This window comes from Oreochromis niloticus, linkage group LG14 (genome assembly GCF_001858045.2).
Source record: "Oreochromis niloticus isolate F11D_XX linkage group LG14, O_niloticus_UMD_NMBU, whole genome shotgun sequence".
Lineage (NCBI taxonomy): Eukaryota > Metazoa > Chordata > Actinopteri > Cichliformes > Cichlidae > Oreochromis > Oreochromis niloticus.
In genome coordinates this window covers 8,384,892-8,399,206 of record NC_031979.2, presented here as the reverse complement: position 1 = coordinate 8,399,206, position 14,315 = coordinate 8,384,892, and the positions used below count along the sequence as shown (strand labels likewise).

Genomic DNA, 14,315 nt, shown 5'->3' with positions numbered 1-14,315 from the left:
TCCTGCTTCTCTCAACTCACCCCCAACCGGTCTCAGCAGATGGCTACCCCTCTCTGAGCCTGGTTCTGCCGGTGGTTTCTTCCTGTTAAAGGAGAGTTTTTCCTTTCCACTGTTGCCAAGTGCTTGCTCATAGGGGGTCATTTAAACTGTTGGGGTTTTCTCTGTATTTTTGTAGGGCCTTGCAGTACAAAGTGCTTTAAGGCACTTTTGTTATTTAGCACTATATAAATAAAATTGAAATTGTACTCTTTTCATAACAGTGTCATGAATATACATTTGGTAATCAAAAACATTGAATGCTTGTTACACCACGTGTTTTCTCACTGCCTCACGATTTACCTAGTTGTAAAGTCCGTCTGGACTTTATGAGGGAAGAACTCCGCTCAGGGGCTTCTAGCCTGGACTGGACACGTGGATTGAGCGACACCTGGCGGTGGACACAAAAAACAACAACAACCTGAAACCAGCAAGAAGCGGAAGCGTCAGGTTTGTCCTTTCCGACTTTCTGTAAAGCGGCGTCAACATGTCGGCCCCCTTGACAGTAAGTTACCCTTCAAATTTCGACTTATTACTGCGTTAAGCTGACTAAATTACATGTTGTACGTAAGGCAAGGCCGGCAGGTTTAAAGCGCATGGTGTTATTAGGATTTTGCAAGGTAGCTGAACCATATAAATACGATAAGAGTAACGTTAGCTAATGTTAGAAAAGACCTGTGGTTGAATGTGTGTGAGAGACATACGTTTTTATATAACCTAACTCTAACATTTATACGTAATTATGGCAAAATCTCCGTGACTGAATGAAAAACAAAAACCACACAGTTAACAGACATGTGCTGTCATTGATTCTCTACTTAGGTTTAAATTGACAGTAGTCACTGTTCATATCCTCCATCCCATTTCCTGTCTCTGTGCACAGTATCTACACAGATGTTGCCAGCGGTCAGTTCTCCACGTTGTTGCTAGGCGACAGTGGAGCACCAGCTCAGCATCTCCTCCTCCTCTGCACAGGAGACTCCTCCTGTTCCTCACCCAGCGTTTCTATGATGTAGAGATGCTCCTCAGGTGGAGGTCTCAGGCAAAAAGGAGCCAGCTTCAAAAGAAAAATGTGTAGGACTCATTTTGGGAGTTTTTAACATGATGATGCATCTGTTCCTGCTGCTCTCTGTTGTTTGGTGAAAATCGCTGACTTTTCTGCTACTTTTACTTTCTTCCAGCTACTATAGCTACACACAGAGGTTTTATGGGCCAGACATAGCATCAGCGTATTACATCTTGAGTCTGAAGGGAGGATTTAGGTAAGTGCCTTGTTCCCTTGTCCATGTAGCTATAAAACGATTGTTTACATATTTAATAACTACCCACCAAATGCCCATCAAAACACTTCCTTCACAGAAACAGTTTATTGAGGGGAAAAAAAGAGAAAAGATTCAGATATGCCAAATTACACAGCTGGCCTGAAAATCAGTGCTAATAGCTCTTATGGAGTAATCAATCCAAATTCGAAATTTGTGGTTCAAATTATTATAGATATGTACAAATCGGGAGATGGGGATCACAGCGAGTGTTTATAGCCAACTGTGAAACATGGTGGAAGCTCTGTCATGGTTTGTGGCTGCATTCCCAGTGGTGTTGGGTCAAAGCTGATGGGCTGCATCAGATTTTGATCCAACATGCAATACATGTTGAAAGTGTCTGATTGGGAACAGCTTCATTTTTCAGCATAGGAATGATCCCAAAACACTGGCAATGCAGTAAAAACTCACAGTGAAACACTGATTATGGATTATGTATTATGTGTTATGGATTGGCGTCCCCAGACCCCAGACCTCAACATTAATTAAGCAGATCAATGAGACAAAGAACAGAACAAAATGCAAAACATCAAAAGAAGAACTTTTAATGTAGTTTAAGAAGCCTGGAGAACTATTCCTGAAGAAAGCTTGACCAAGAGAGTTCAGGCTGTGCTGAAGAATAAAGATGATGAGCAGAAGAGTCTCATGACAAAAGCACTAGAGTTGGATACTTTTTAGTTTTTTCTTTTCTGTTGCTATTGCTGTTTGGGGGATTGTTTTATATATATATATATATATATACACATATATATATATACACATATGTATATATATATATATATATATATATATATATATATATATATGTATATGTATGTATATGTGTATATGTATATATATATATATATATGTGTATATGTGTATATATATATATATATGTATGTATATGTGTATATGTATATATATATATATATGTATGTATATATATATATATATGTATGTATGTATATGTGTATATATATATATATATATATATATATATGTATATATATATATATATATATTATATATATATATATATATATATATATATATATGTATGTATGTATATGTGTATATATATATATAATATATATGTATATATATATATATATATATATAATATATATATATATGTATGTATGTATATGTGTATATATATATATATATATATATATATATAATATATATATATATATATATATGTAGTGTATATATAAGTGTTTGAGTTAAGCTCTTGTCTTTGTGCTGCTGTGATCCATGATTCTCAGGTATGTCGGCCAGTCCGAGTGGTTTCGTACAAACCAGAGGGGCAAATTCAGCTGGGACTTCTTAAATCACAAAAACACACCTATAGAAGAAGCAGACATGAGCTATACCATCATTAACTACACAGGACTGGAAAATCTGGGTACTGAGCTCAAACTTAATTTTTCCCTTGCTGATGATTAATTTCTTTGATATTCAGCAAGCAAGTCTAGTTTCTGATCTGATTTATGTCACCACAGAGAGGCAGCGATCTTTGCGGACTCTAAAATTAAAAGGCTGTCCTGAAGTGGACGACTGGTTCCTGGCTAGGCTCCATATGTTCCAGGACTCTCTGGAAGAGCTAGACATCTCACATTGTCCACGCATCACCACAGGCGGCCTGGCTGCGCTCAGGAATCTCAAGTAAATGAGCCAAAATGCATCAAAATACTAGTTAATATCACCAGTGATAGTTGTTATAATAAGTACTTCTTTATTTCTTTTACTGTCTGTGCCTGCTGCAGGGGACTGAAGCATCTGAATGTCTCATCCCTACCTGGGATTTCAAATCCCGGCCTGGTCATCATCCTGCTGGAGGAAATGCTACCACAGTGCCAGATCACAGCTAATGGCTACGACCACAATCTGAGGACGTTGGAAGAAGAAGAAGAGGAGCAAATGCAAAGACAGAGGTAGCATCTGGATTGGGATGGAAATCAGAGAGGAAACAGGCAATCTCTTCTGTCTGTTCATGTGCCATCTCACTCGATACAGCCTGTGAGACATCAGAGAAATGCAGCATGGAGACGGGCAGCGGATACAACAGCGAGACAAAATTAGCAGCGCCAATATGTCTGACTTATGCAGCAGTTCACTAATCCCAGAATACACATTTTTCCTTAGAAACAGGTGGCTGCCGGGGGTCACTGACTGGTCTTTAGGCCTGCATGACTGGGATTTTGGCAATCATTTTTCTCAGTGTCTGCCATCAACCTCCAGCAACCATTTGCAACTGGTCAGGGAATGCTAATTTTTCTCACGCAACTGGATGCCAGATGGTTGCAGATCTGCTGTTCGGGCCAACATTGTCACCATGATTGTCACTTTGACCTCAATATCAGACTAATAGTTTATGAAGTCAAATGTGATTAAACGATCACAAACCCAACAAACTGGGTTACTTTAAACCAGAATCAGTTTATAGGTATGTACACATATGTGATGTAAATCTATATGCCACCTAAACCATTTCTGTCTCAATTGTTGCTGAATGTAAATATAAGTGTAAATATAATAAAGACTGACAAAGAATAAAGAGTATGACAATTATTGTTAGCTTTACTCGTGAATTCTTGTCACATGTTTTAAAGATAGCGCAAGCGACGTCGTCACACATCACAGCATGTCTGTATGTATTTATAATCTGCAATGCAGGAGCTTATGTGAGGAAACTAAAGCCCATAATCCAGTGTGAGCCTTGTTCTGCAGCAGTGTCAATGGACTGATGAAGACACCTATGAGAGAAGAGTGAATGTGGGTGAAGAAACTGCTGCTACTTTTGTATGTAAATATATCATCTCAAGTCATTTGGTAGCATTTATTTTGTTATGTTAGATAGTACTGGAAGCTTTATTAAAGTACAAAATGTATAATAAGTTCAAAAGTTAAGTAACAGTTCCCTGACTACATGCGTTTTTGGTGATATTTATTATAATATCAAGTAATGGGATCAGCTGTAGTGATGGGCACAGCGAGGCTTTGTGAGAGACTGAAACGCTGGAAGCAGTTGTGCGAGAATTAAAATGAGGTTTTGAACCAATCTGACACCCGCCTCCTCCTACTGACACCTACTGGCCACTTTTTTCCGGTCATCACATATATTGAAAAACAACACCAAAACTAACAAATTAATTTATAAAATAAAATATATGGAGAAAAGGCTGCTGTGTTTATTGTAATATCCACACAGGTTGGGAGGATTTGAATGTCGTCCACTTTGCAGGTAAGCTCAGTGTAAACCAGTGGATTTTGTGGAACATGATTCATCTGTGGTAGAATGAAGCATCAATGAATGCAGCTAATTATTTCATGGGAAATGAAAATAAATAAGAGACAGCTGAAATGGTCCTCATTTACTAATTTGTGGGTGGAAAGGTCCTTACCCTGAGGATTGTTTGAGTTTGCGAGCAACGTAGTTGTCACATTTATGGCCAGTTTTCTGACCTTAAATCGTATGTTAGTAAATCAGATTCACTGATAAGTAAGGGATGTCTGTTCGTGCTTCCATCGGAGTGACCAGTTGAACGGTGACCATTAAAAATTTAAATAATAATAATAAAAAAATTTCAAACAAATGCTCTGGTGGAGATCACACTCATTGTGAATTAAGAAGAAAAAGAAAAAGAAAAGAAAAAGGTTTATCTGATATGAAAGAAAAAGGAGCATGTGATCTGTCAGCCTGACATCTGAGATGAGAAACTAGAAATGACACCCAAGGAATATGGAAATAAAAGTATTTTGTGGTATAGACTGCAAATAATGATCAAAATGTATTATTATTATTATTATTATTGTTGTTGTTGTTGTTGTTTACCTGGGGGCAAATTTTTTATTCAAAAACATAATAATTGTATAATAATATAAATTAATTTTAAAGTTCTTTTAGGGTTGAAACCAAGAAGCAGCAGTTAAGAACTTTCCATATATACCAATGCTGGTATTGGCATTGGATCGATGCTAGCATGGCAGGATTGATACTTTGTTTCTGTCCTCAAAGTTCAGTATGTAGTCCACTGCGTTTTTGGAAGTGAAGAAGAATACATCAAAATGAACTTTTATGTGTTGACTGTGACATCTTTTTTTATTATTATTATTATTATTAAAAAATAAACATTTTTTTATAGTCTATAACACATTTAAACAACAGAAGTTGATCCAAAGTACTTTCCACATTTACATTAACAAAACTGTTCCAAAATTTAAAGTTGAAAGGTGTGTTTTGTTGTGTTCACTAATTAATGTGGAAAGTATAAATTACTGTGAATTATTGGTCATTAAAATGTGTTCAGAATTTCGAAATTGATTATGATTCATCTCGTAAGTCATAACACACTGTTCCCGCTACATAAGCTGCCTTTATGGGGTAAAAGTGTCAGTATCGGTTTTGGTATGGGCAATACTGGCCCTGTCTTTACTTGGTGTTTCATCAATGGCATAGCACTACCCACCTGTCGAAACTTGGGTGAAACACATCAAACTCTAAATTAGCCTTGGCCACATGATTTGGGTGCTTTGGTTTGAACCACACCACCGAGCAGTGTTTCGGAGTATCTGGATTCAAATATTCTTATCGAAAGTTCCGAACTGAAGGTAGGAACAGACTTTTCTTGTGAAGCTGAACACAAGAGTAAACACGGACCGCGTTTGTGACGGACAACAACAGAACAGCTAGCTGTGTGTTAGATACCTCTCATAAGTTCTTAAAATTCGGCATTTAAATCGATTGTCATCAGAACCCGTGTGGTGTAAGAGCCTCAGCAGACGGATAAATGTCTGATTCGTCAGGTAGGACGGATGTATGATAGTTAAATTTCGGTTAAACTTCGAGAATGTATCGCTGTTTCTGCGTGCTAGTGTAGCTAGCTTCAAAGCTAGGTGCATTAGTTTTACGTGAAACTGTGCGGTGAGTTTGACGTGCCGTTTTATTTTTTACATTTGTAGAACTTCCTAAATCAGAAAAAGAGGAGGAGGTCACTCCCGAACCAGAGGTGAGAATAGTAGTGTGTGTGTAGCAGTGAATGCTAGCAGCGAGGTGTGGTTAATGTCCGTCAGATTGCCATAATCCAAACAAAACCCTCATTTGTCAGTGTCTGAAACGGGAAGAGGTGATAAAGCTGTTAGGCAATATTTCAGTGCAGTGTAGATAAATGTGATATGCTTGTAAATGTTAGTATTGTTTCCTATGCAGGAACAATCCGACGACAGCAGTGAAGACGAGGCTGCAGGAGACACAGACAGTACGTGAACATACAGACACGGGATTTATAACGTTCTGTATTTTCCACTTCACTCTTACTTTACTGCTTACATCCAGTGATCGGACTGGTTCTCTGTTGAATATATTTCTGCTGTTAGCTTGACCATTGTGCCAACCCAGCAGTATAAATGTACTTTTTCTTAGTAGCTAAATCCCAAGATATACTTTACTACTTGTGACTAAACTAAGTGTCAGTGTTCTCTGCATTTTCCTGCTAATGCAGTGGCTGTGCTGAGCCATGTTTTATCAGACTAGGAGCTGCCTCTTGACTGAATGTATTGATTTCTGCCTTTATCTGATTTTCCCTGTGTTCCCATCAGTGGACTTCCTGCGCAACCTCTTCTCCAGCGCGCTGGGCCTCGGTTCAGCTGAGAAAGTCCTAGATGAGCTGACTCTGGATGGAGTGGCACGATACATAAACAGCGGCAAATGTGAGTCTTTGCCCGCCTCCACTCTGCCCCTCCACCGGAGTGGATCGATTTACCTCTTACGAGCCTGTTTCCACAATGCAGTTATTATTGATTGAGCGGCAAGCTTCTCTGCTTTCATGCAGGTAAAAACATCATCTGCATGGTTGGAGCAGGAATATCCACATGTGAGTATCTCTGCTTTTATATCACAGAATAAGCACTTAAATTGCTTAAAGATCATCTCTTTTATTAATAATGATTATTATAATAATCATTATGATTATGATTATTATTATTATTATATTATAATAATCATTATTATTGTTAATGAGTAACTGAACATCATTTCTCTCTACAGCTGCTGGAATCCCAGATTTTCGCTCTCCAGGAACTGGCCTGTACGCAAACCTGCAAAAATACAACTTGCCTTACCCAGAGGCTATTTTCCAGATAGATTACTTTAAGGTTTGTGAGAGATTGTTTTGGACATGCTTGAGGGATGATAGTATCTATAAAACTTTTCCCATTTACTACTCGCTTCTTAAACAACTTTGCATTTGCTAATATTGACACAAAAAACAATATATTAATTACTGTCAGCCTCGCATTCAACACATTAAACCATAACTCATATTTCAGTCAAAGAACTACAATTTTAACTTGTACTTTTTTTATGTTCATTTTCAGCTCAATTTTTTATTCTCGGACTCTACTAGAGTAGGTTCCCATGATTCACAGTTCAAAATAAGCCCCTCAGATCATCCACTATCTGAAACATATCTCTTGTAGCTTTCTTTGCCCTCCCTTTAAACCATGTTTCTTGTGATTGGCTGCCTCTGTCTTTAGCTTTGGCCATGTTTAATATGAACACCATTGTAACAGGCTTAAATAAGTAAACACATAAAAGATCAACTTCAAGGCTTTGTCTTTAACGCCTCTAAAGTCGTCTTGTGACTTTTTTGAAATTGTTATTTTAGAAAAAAATGATCTCTTTCACCGTCTCGTATCTCAGAAACATCCAGAGCCATTCTTTGCCTTGGCAAGGGAGCTTTACCCAGGACAGTTTAAGGTACAAAACACACGCTTGCTGATTATTTGTCACATGTGTTGTTATATAGAAAACTACAAACGGCCTCACAGTGTGTTCATTCTCTCATGTTGGACTTTTGCTTGTGTTTAGCCAACAATCTGTCACTATTTCATGAAGATGTTGAAAGACAAAGGCATCCTGAGACGCTGCTACACACAGGTAGGAGGAACACTTCGCATTTCACAAATGAAGTCACTATTGCTGCATTTACATTACTGCCTGTGTTCGTTCAGAATATCGACACGCTGGAGCGAGTAGCCGGGCTCGAAGGAGATGACCTAATCGAAGCTCACGGGACGTTCTACACGTCACACTGTGTCAGCTTCTGCTGCCGGAAGGAGTACAGCCTGGAGTGGATGAAAGGTGTGGTGTTTTGGGGTTTTTTTGCTTTAAATTGTTGATTTAGTCTGATTAAGAGACACTTGGAATTTTAATCTTCTCCTGCTGTCTTGTAGAGAAAATCTTTTCTGACGACATTCCCAAATGTGACAAGTGCAGCAGTTTGGTTAAACCAGGTCAGTAGATGTTCATTTGTTTAAATGTTAGTAATGTTTTAGTTTCAACCATGACTTTTAGAAAGTCTTTCTCTTCTGCTTTTTCTTGCACAGATATTGTCTTCTTTGGAGAGAACCTACCTGCCAGATTCTTCACTTCAATGAAGATGGTGAGTGGACACCAGTGGTTTGTGAACGTGCTGACATATTTTGAGAGGATGTGATGCAGCTACTTTGTAACAGTAAATACTATTTGTTTTTTTTTTTTGTTAAACCTTTCAGGATTTTCCTCGTTGCGACCTTCTCATCGTTATGGGGACGTCCCTTCAGGTCCAACCATTTGCGAGTCTAGTCAGCAGGTACTGCAGCTCAACTTTCACATTCCTGTCTGAGCACAGAGACCGCTGCAGTAATCATCTGGTAGTAGACCACAGTCCTGCAGGAGATTTTGTTTGAGAGCTTTTGCACTCAACCACATTTTATAATTTCATGTAGATTGCTCTGGTGAAAACTTTATTTTGTGTGTTTCTTTTTCATTCAGGGTTTCAAAAAGTTGCCCCAGACTGCTCATTAACATGGAGAAAGCAGGGCAGGTTAGCACTCACCACTTCCTTTTCCTTCTTTCTTGGATTCTTTGTGCAGGCTTGTGTTGATGTGCGTCTCTGTGCAGGTTAATCCCATGATGGGTTTGTTTGGTTTCGGAGAAGGGATGGACTTTGACTCAGACAAGGCTTACAGGTGATACTGAGACACAGCTACTCCTCTCCATAGCTTTACTCTGCCTTTGCCGTTTACTACAAACTAATATAAACAAAAGATCTTAATGACTGCAGTGTACTGCAGCTGTACCTTTACATTATGCTGCACAATATAGTCAAATACAGTTTAACAGCTACTCAGGAAAATGTTTTTTGTTTTACGATTTAGTTATTTTTCTGTGAAATGTATGCTGTAAGTTCAGACTGGTGCACAGAATAATGAACACACATCATGCAGTCCACCGTTTTACAACCAGAGGGCACCAAAGACTTATCTTTAATGAAGTCCTGAATGGAATTGGTAGATATTTTGAATATACATTTGTTTCATGCTACTTACTACATTAATGATTGAACTAATTTATAATTACGCTGTTTAGTATCTGACTTGTTAAAAAGTTTCTATGAAACTGAAAAGTCATAGAAAGTTATCAGATTCCCTTAAATCAGCGGTCCCCAACCTTTTTTGCACCACGGACCAGTTTAATGTCAGGCAATATTTTCATGGACCGGCCTTTAAGGTGTTGCGGATAAATACACCAAAATAAAATGATATGACCAAGATAAAAACTGTGGTATTTTGTAACTTTTTTTAGCAGCGTCCTCCTGAAATGCCCAACAACATTGAGAGAGCCCCTTAACGCTTTCTGGTCGCTATGGTAACGTGTAAATATTTCTTTCAAAATAAGACACATGACTACAACACGGGAAAAGACCCAGGGAAACCGAGTTAACGATAAAAACCCTGAAAACCCTAAATTTCACACCCGAGCCTCAACTCTTGCGGCCCGGTGCCAAACGACTCACGGACTGGTATCGGTCCGTGGCCCGGGGGTTGGGGATCGCTGCCTTAAATCACCAAGAAAGCTCTAGTGATAGCAGTGAGTTTAATGATGGTTATTTTTAAACTGCTTTCTTCAGTAAGGTGTCCATTGCTGCCTTATCTGCAGCTCAGTTTATAGTGTAAAAGATAAGAGGTGCTGGTGTTGTCAGTGAAATAAAAAGTTCTTTTGCGCTAACACGTTTCTGTTTATTTTCCTCTCTCTCCAGAGATGTCGCTCACATTAGTACATGTGATGATGGATGTTTGGCTCTAGCTGATCTTCTGGGATGGAAGGTAAGTTACATGTCTCCTTCCAAGGATGCTGTCCTATGTTAAATGTTTTTACGCCTATTATGTGTAAGGTTAAAACAAATAAACACTGCTCAGGAAGTGATGGGAACACTTGATCATCAAAGTATAACTTCAGGGTATCAGTCTGTCTGATTGGGAAGCAGGGAAGCAGAAACCACTGTGAATCCATTTCACCTGCTTTGGTGAAATGGATTCATGAGAGTGACAACAGTCGTACTGTAGAGGTGGCAACAAGACAACCACTAAAAAAAGTGTTTGCGTGTGGACCATTTCTCACCCTTTTTTTTTTTCTGCTGCTGACTTTTTTTGATCTAGTTCTGCATTTTGCTGGTGTCCTTGTCACTGCTGTTAGGATGACAGTGTGCCTACAGTCAATTCAGATTGTACAGATAGTCCAGCTCATAGGCACAGCCATAAGTGCTGTCACACAGATGTTTGCTGTGCCTCCCAGCACAGGGCAGTAGAAGCCAGCCTAGCAGGAGGGTCAGTGTCTGCTTCTTTGTGGGAGGAGGAACAGGAGTGCATACTCATACATATTTAACACAACTGTCAGAATCAGACTACGTTAGGGTAGCACGAGGGCCTCATGTCCTTCAGTGGGACCTTTGCTGATACTGCAGCACCATGCAGCTCGATTAACCTTTGCAAGAGAGGAAGTGGTGGGTCTGTCACTCCAGACCTGCCAGTTGAGAACCTCTGGGATGTCTTATATTAGTGGTGACCCATTTTCCTTGCAGATGAGAGCAGGATCAGACGGAGCACATGTGACAGGCATGAAAGAGTCTGGAGACGTTGTGGTGAATGATATGTGATACGACCAGCTTGGCAGAGGATCAATGATGTTCTGTGGAGGCATATCCATAGAGAGTGCTAGCCAACAGTGCTTACTACTCTTAGGTACTGAGATGAAAGTTTCATTATGCCAGCCAAGCAGATTTTGTTTTCCTCCTGGTGTAGGACAGTAGCCGTGCTCATGTAGCCAGAGTGGGTAGGCTGTTCCTGGATGATGCTGGCACTGATGGCATTAACTGGTCCTCACATGCCCCAAAACTGAGTCCAACTGAGAACCTCTGGGACATCCTATATCGGTGTATCTGAAGCAGCCAAACAGCAGCAGGAGACCCTGTTGGACGTCATTCACCATCTCATGAGGCCTTTAGAATGTTGTGGGTAGAGTACATGCATGTGGAGGCCATAAACATTACTGAGTTGATCTTATTTAAATTTTGAACTTTAGATTTTTGGTGCAATTATGCAGCCCTCAACGTGTTGATGATTTCCTAAACAAAATCATCAATGTGTCTAAAGATTTTTAACTGCTCTTATTTATTTTATTTGTTTGTTTTTGAGCAGTAAAAACATCCTAGTGTCAAGGTAGCCTTTTTTAGATTGGCGTGAAGTTGCGGTTTTCCTGATGGAAGGGGTGTCGCAGTACAAAACAAAAAACAAACAAACAGAAAAAGCTTGAGCTGTTTGTCTTGTAGCTTTTCTTGTTGGCACCACTTTGGGCTCCATATCTCAGTGCCTCAGCTGCGTTAAAGCTCTTGATTGTTCGTTACGTCTCTCCAGGAAGAGCTGGAAGAGCTGGTGAAGAAGGAGCACACCAAGATCGACAGTCAGGATGCAAAAGAGAAGGCCAGTGAAAACAAAGGAGCTACAGCCAAGGCGAGCTCTGCATCAGCGCCACCAGAACCCAAAGCTGAGGAGTAACCAATAAAAACCACCTGCTGTGGTGATGTCACAGATTGAAGTCGACCCAAGAAGTGACATCATGATACTACTCGGGGGGGGTGTTACCTGGAAGCGAGGCTGTGGTGGACTTTCTGACACCTCGGTGTTTTACACATCTGTTTTTATCAGTCATTTGCACTTTTTTTTTTTCAGCTTTTCAGCTTTTTTTTTTTTTTTTAAAATCAGTCTAAACTGTTTAGCGCTTTCTCTGTGGACCGGCAGATTTTATGTTGCAACAGACCCTATTGTTCATTTATCTATATTGCAGCAGCACATGGCGTGCCTATGTGCGTTGTGGTTAATGTCTCTAAAACAGGCACCATTGCACTTCACAGTGGCTCAGACGAATATGCAAACCAGCGATTGAACATTTGATATTTTGTTTTTTCAAAAATTATCTTTTCTGTGAAGATAAGCGGGCTATTTTAGGTGCTGTGTTGCTTCCCTCAAGCAAAAACCTGCTGTGCTGATAACTTTCCCACTAACAAAATTAACTTCCTGATAGGTGACCGCAGTTGGGCACATGGCTCTTCTAAAATGTCTCATTTTGTAGTTTACCGTGTTTTTCATGTTCCTCTCATGTTTAATTTCTTTTTAATGATGTTAAAAAAAGCATTGTAAAAAAAAAAAATGCAAAAGAAAGTCTAAACCTAAGTTAATTTTGGGGCATGGGGGGCAGGAGAAGATCTGGTTTTATTGTAAACTTGTGAGATAATGAATTGATTTGTGGGTTTAAAAATACTTGGGTGGATGCAGTAACATTAACATCTGTACAATGTTACAGGAACCAGTGCAACCCCCTGCAATAAATTTTACCTTTTCAAAGCTGATCACTTTCACTTCTGTTAAGTCTTTCAGAGAGGAGTTGGTTAAACTGTGGTTATGTATGCTACATGGACAAGGTATAGGACCACATGCACAACACACCTACAGGCGCTGCTCAGCCATGGAAACCACTGCCATGATGCTCCTGCTGACATTAAAGCCAGAGGGGGGTTCTGCAGATGTTGGGTCTTGGTGACTTTTACACACCATCACCTCACCTCGGCAACACTGCTTTGTATACTTCTTACCTGAGTTACTGTGATTCCTAAATCGTTACTGTGGCAGAATTAAGTGAGATCTTCAGAACGACTCTTTCTGTCACAAATGTTTGTGGCTAAGTGGCTTAACTTTGTACACCGGTACCAATGAGACTGAAAACACCTGAATTTAAATATTAAGATTACAAATTCAATCAATGCTAGTATTGTTTTTTTTATGTGCTCTGCAATAATACTGTATCACACCTCAGTGTAATGGATCTAACAAACTCCATCCGGATGACAGCTTCCTTCCACAGCCTTGAGTTTTCTCTCTCTCCACTGCTGCCCTTGTCACACAGGAAAATACCGCTTTAGCCCTGCAGCCTCAGTCTACTCCAAACCCCATATGGTGTAGATTGTTTTTTGGAGCACCTACCTGCATAAATCTGCATAAGAATGAATGCTGTTTTCCCCAAACAGGCTGTTACTCTTCAACATTTTCCAACTTCTCGCAGGCTCTGCAGGCATTTCATTATAGCAAATGAATGAACGTCTTAGATTAATTAGAAGGAAACTGATTTTACAGGAGAGCTCAGAAACACTATATTTACACCAGATACACCACACAGAGTAACCTAGGTAACGTGATAAGATTCAGTCTGCCTCATGTGCCTAATTTTGTCATACTTCAAAATATTAAAAAATCTTGTTGACAAACTTTTAAAAAGTGCACACATTTGATATATAAACTGGTCCTGTTATGATCTTGCCCTGTTTCTGTCACTATTACAGTGATGGGTGTTTTCTAACAGTTTTTTCCTGGCTCTGTATGATGTCAGAGAGAGGAGCTTGTTATGGTCATATCAGGCACACAGCATTGGCTGTGAACGTAGAAGGTCCACCTTCATTTTGCTTAAGCCTCCTGTTTACAAGAAGAAGTCGATGACAAGAAAGGTGGGTTAAAAGGAAGAGGAGGAGCCAAAACAGCTTTCTTTAGATCATAGACCAGGGATGTCAAACTCATTTTACAGTATAGGCCACATACAGTCTTGGT

General features: G+C 39.4%; 2 protein-coding genes across 3 annotated transcripts; both read left to right on the top strand.

The window, feature by feature from the left end:
* The first annotated feature begins 391 nt into the window (after nt 1-391).
* dmac2 (distal membrane arm assembly component 2) lies at nt 392-3,912 on the top strand. The gene is made up of 6 exons (XM_003449265.5): nt 392-541; nt 920-1,110; nt 1,218-1,298; nt 2,606-2,745; nt 2,843-3,005; nt 3,107-3,912. Exons 1-6 carry the CDS (start codon nt 524-526, stop codon nt 3,276-3,278), a joined length of 765 nt encoding a protein of 254 aa, XP_003449313.1. The 5' UTR covers nt 392-523; the 3' UTR covers nt 3,279-3,912.
* A 1,887-nt stretch (nt 3,913-5,799) lies between these two features.
* Nucleotides 5,800-13,066, top strand: sirt2 (sirtuin 2 (silent mating type information regulation 2, homolog) 2 (S. cerevisiae)). 2 transcript variants are annotated; one of them, XM_003449264.5, is made up of 16 exons: nt 5,979-6,146; nt 6,303-6,349; nt 6,550-6,598; nt 6,939-7,049; nt 7,172-7,213; nt 7,387-7,493; nt 8,041-8,097; nt 8,209-8,277; nt 8,352-8,481; nt 8,574-8,633; nt 8,727-8,782; nt 8,895-8,971; nt 9,154-9,205; nt 9,283-9,350; nt 10,421-10,487; nt 12,075-13,066. In XM_003449264.5, exons 1-16 carry the CDS (start codon nt 6,131-6,133, stop codon nt 12,213-12,215), a joined length of 1,149 nt encoding a protein of 382 aa, XP_003449312.1. In that variant the 5' UTR covers nt 5,979-6,130; the 3' UTR covers nt 12,216-13,066. The 2 variants fall into 2 exon arrangements, with proteins under 2 accessions (XP_005454348.1, XP_003449312.1); XM_005454291.4 differs by lacking the exons at nt 5,979-6,146; nt 6,303-6,349 and adding an exon at nt 5,800-5,951.
* The last annotated feature ends 1,249 nt before the right edge of the window (nt 13,067-14,315 follow it).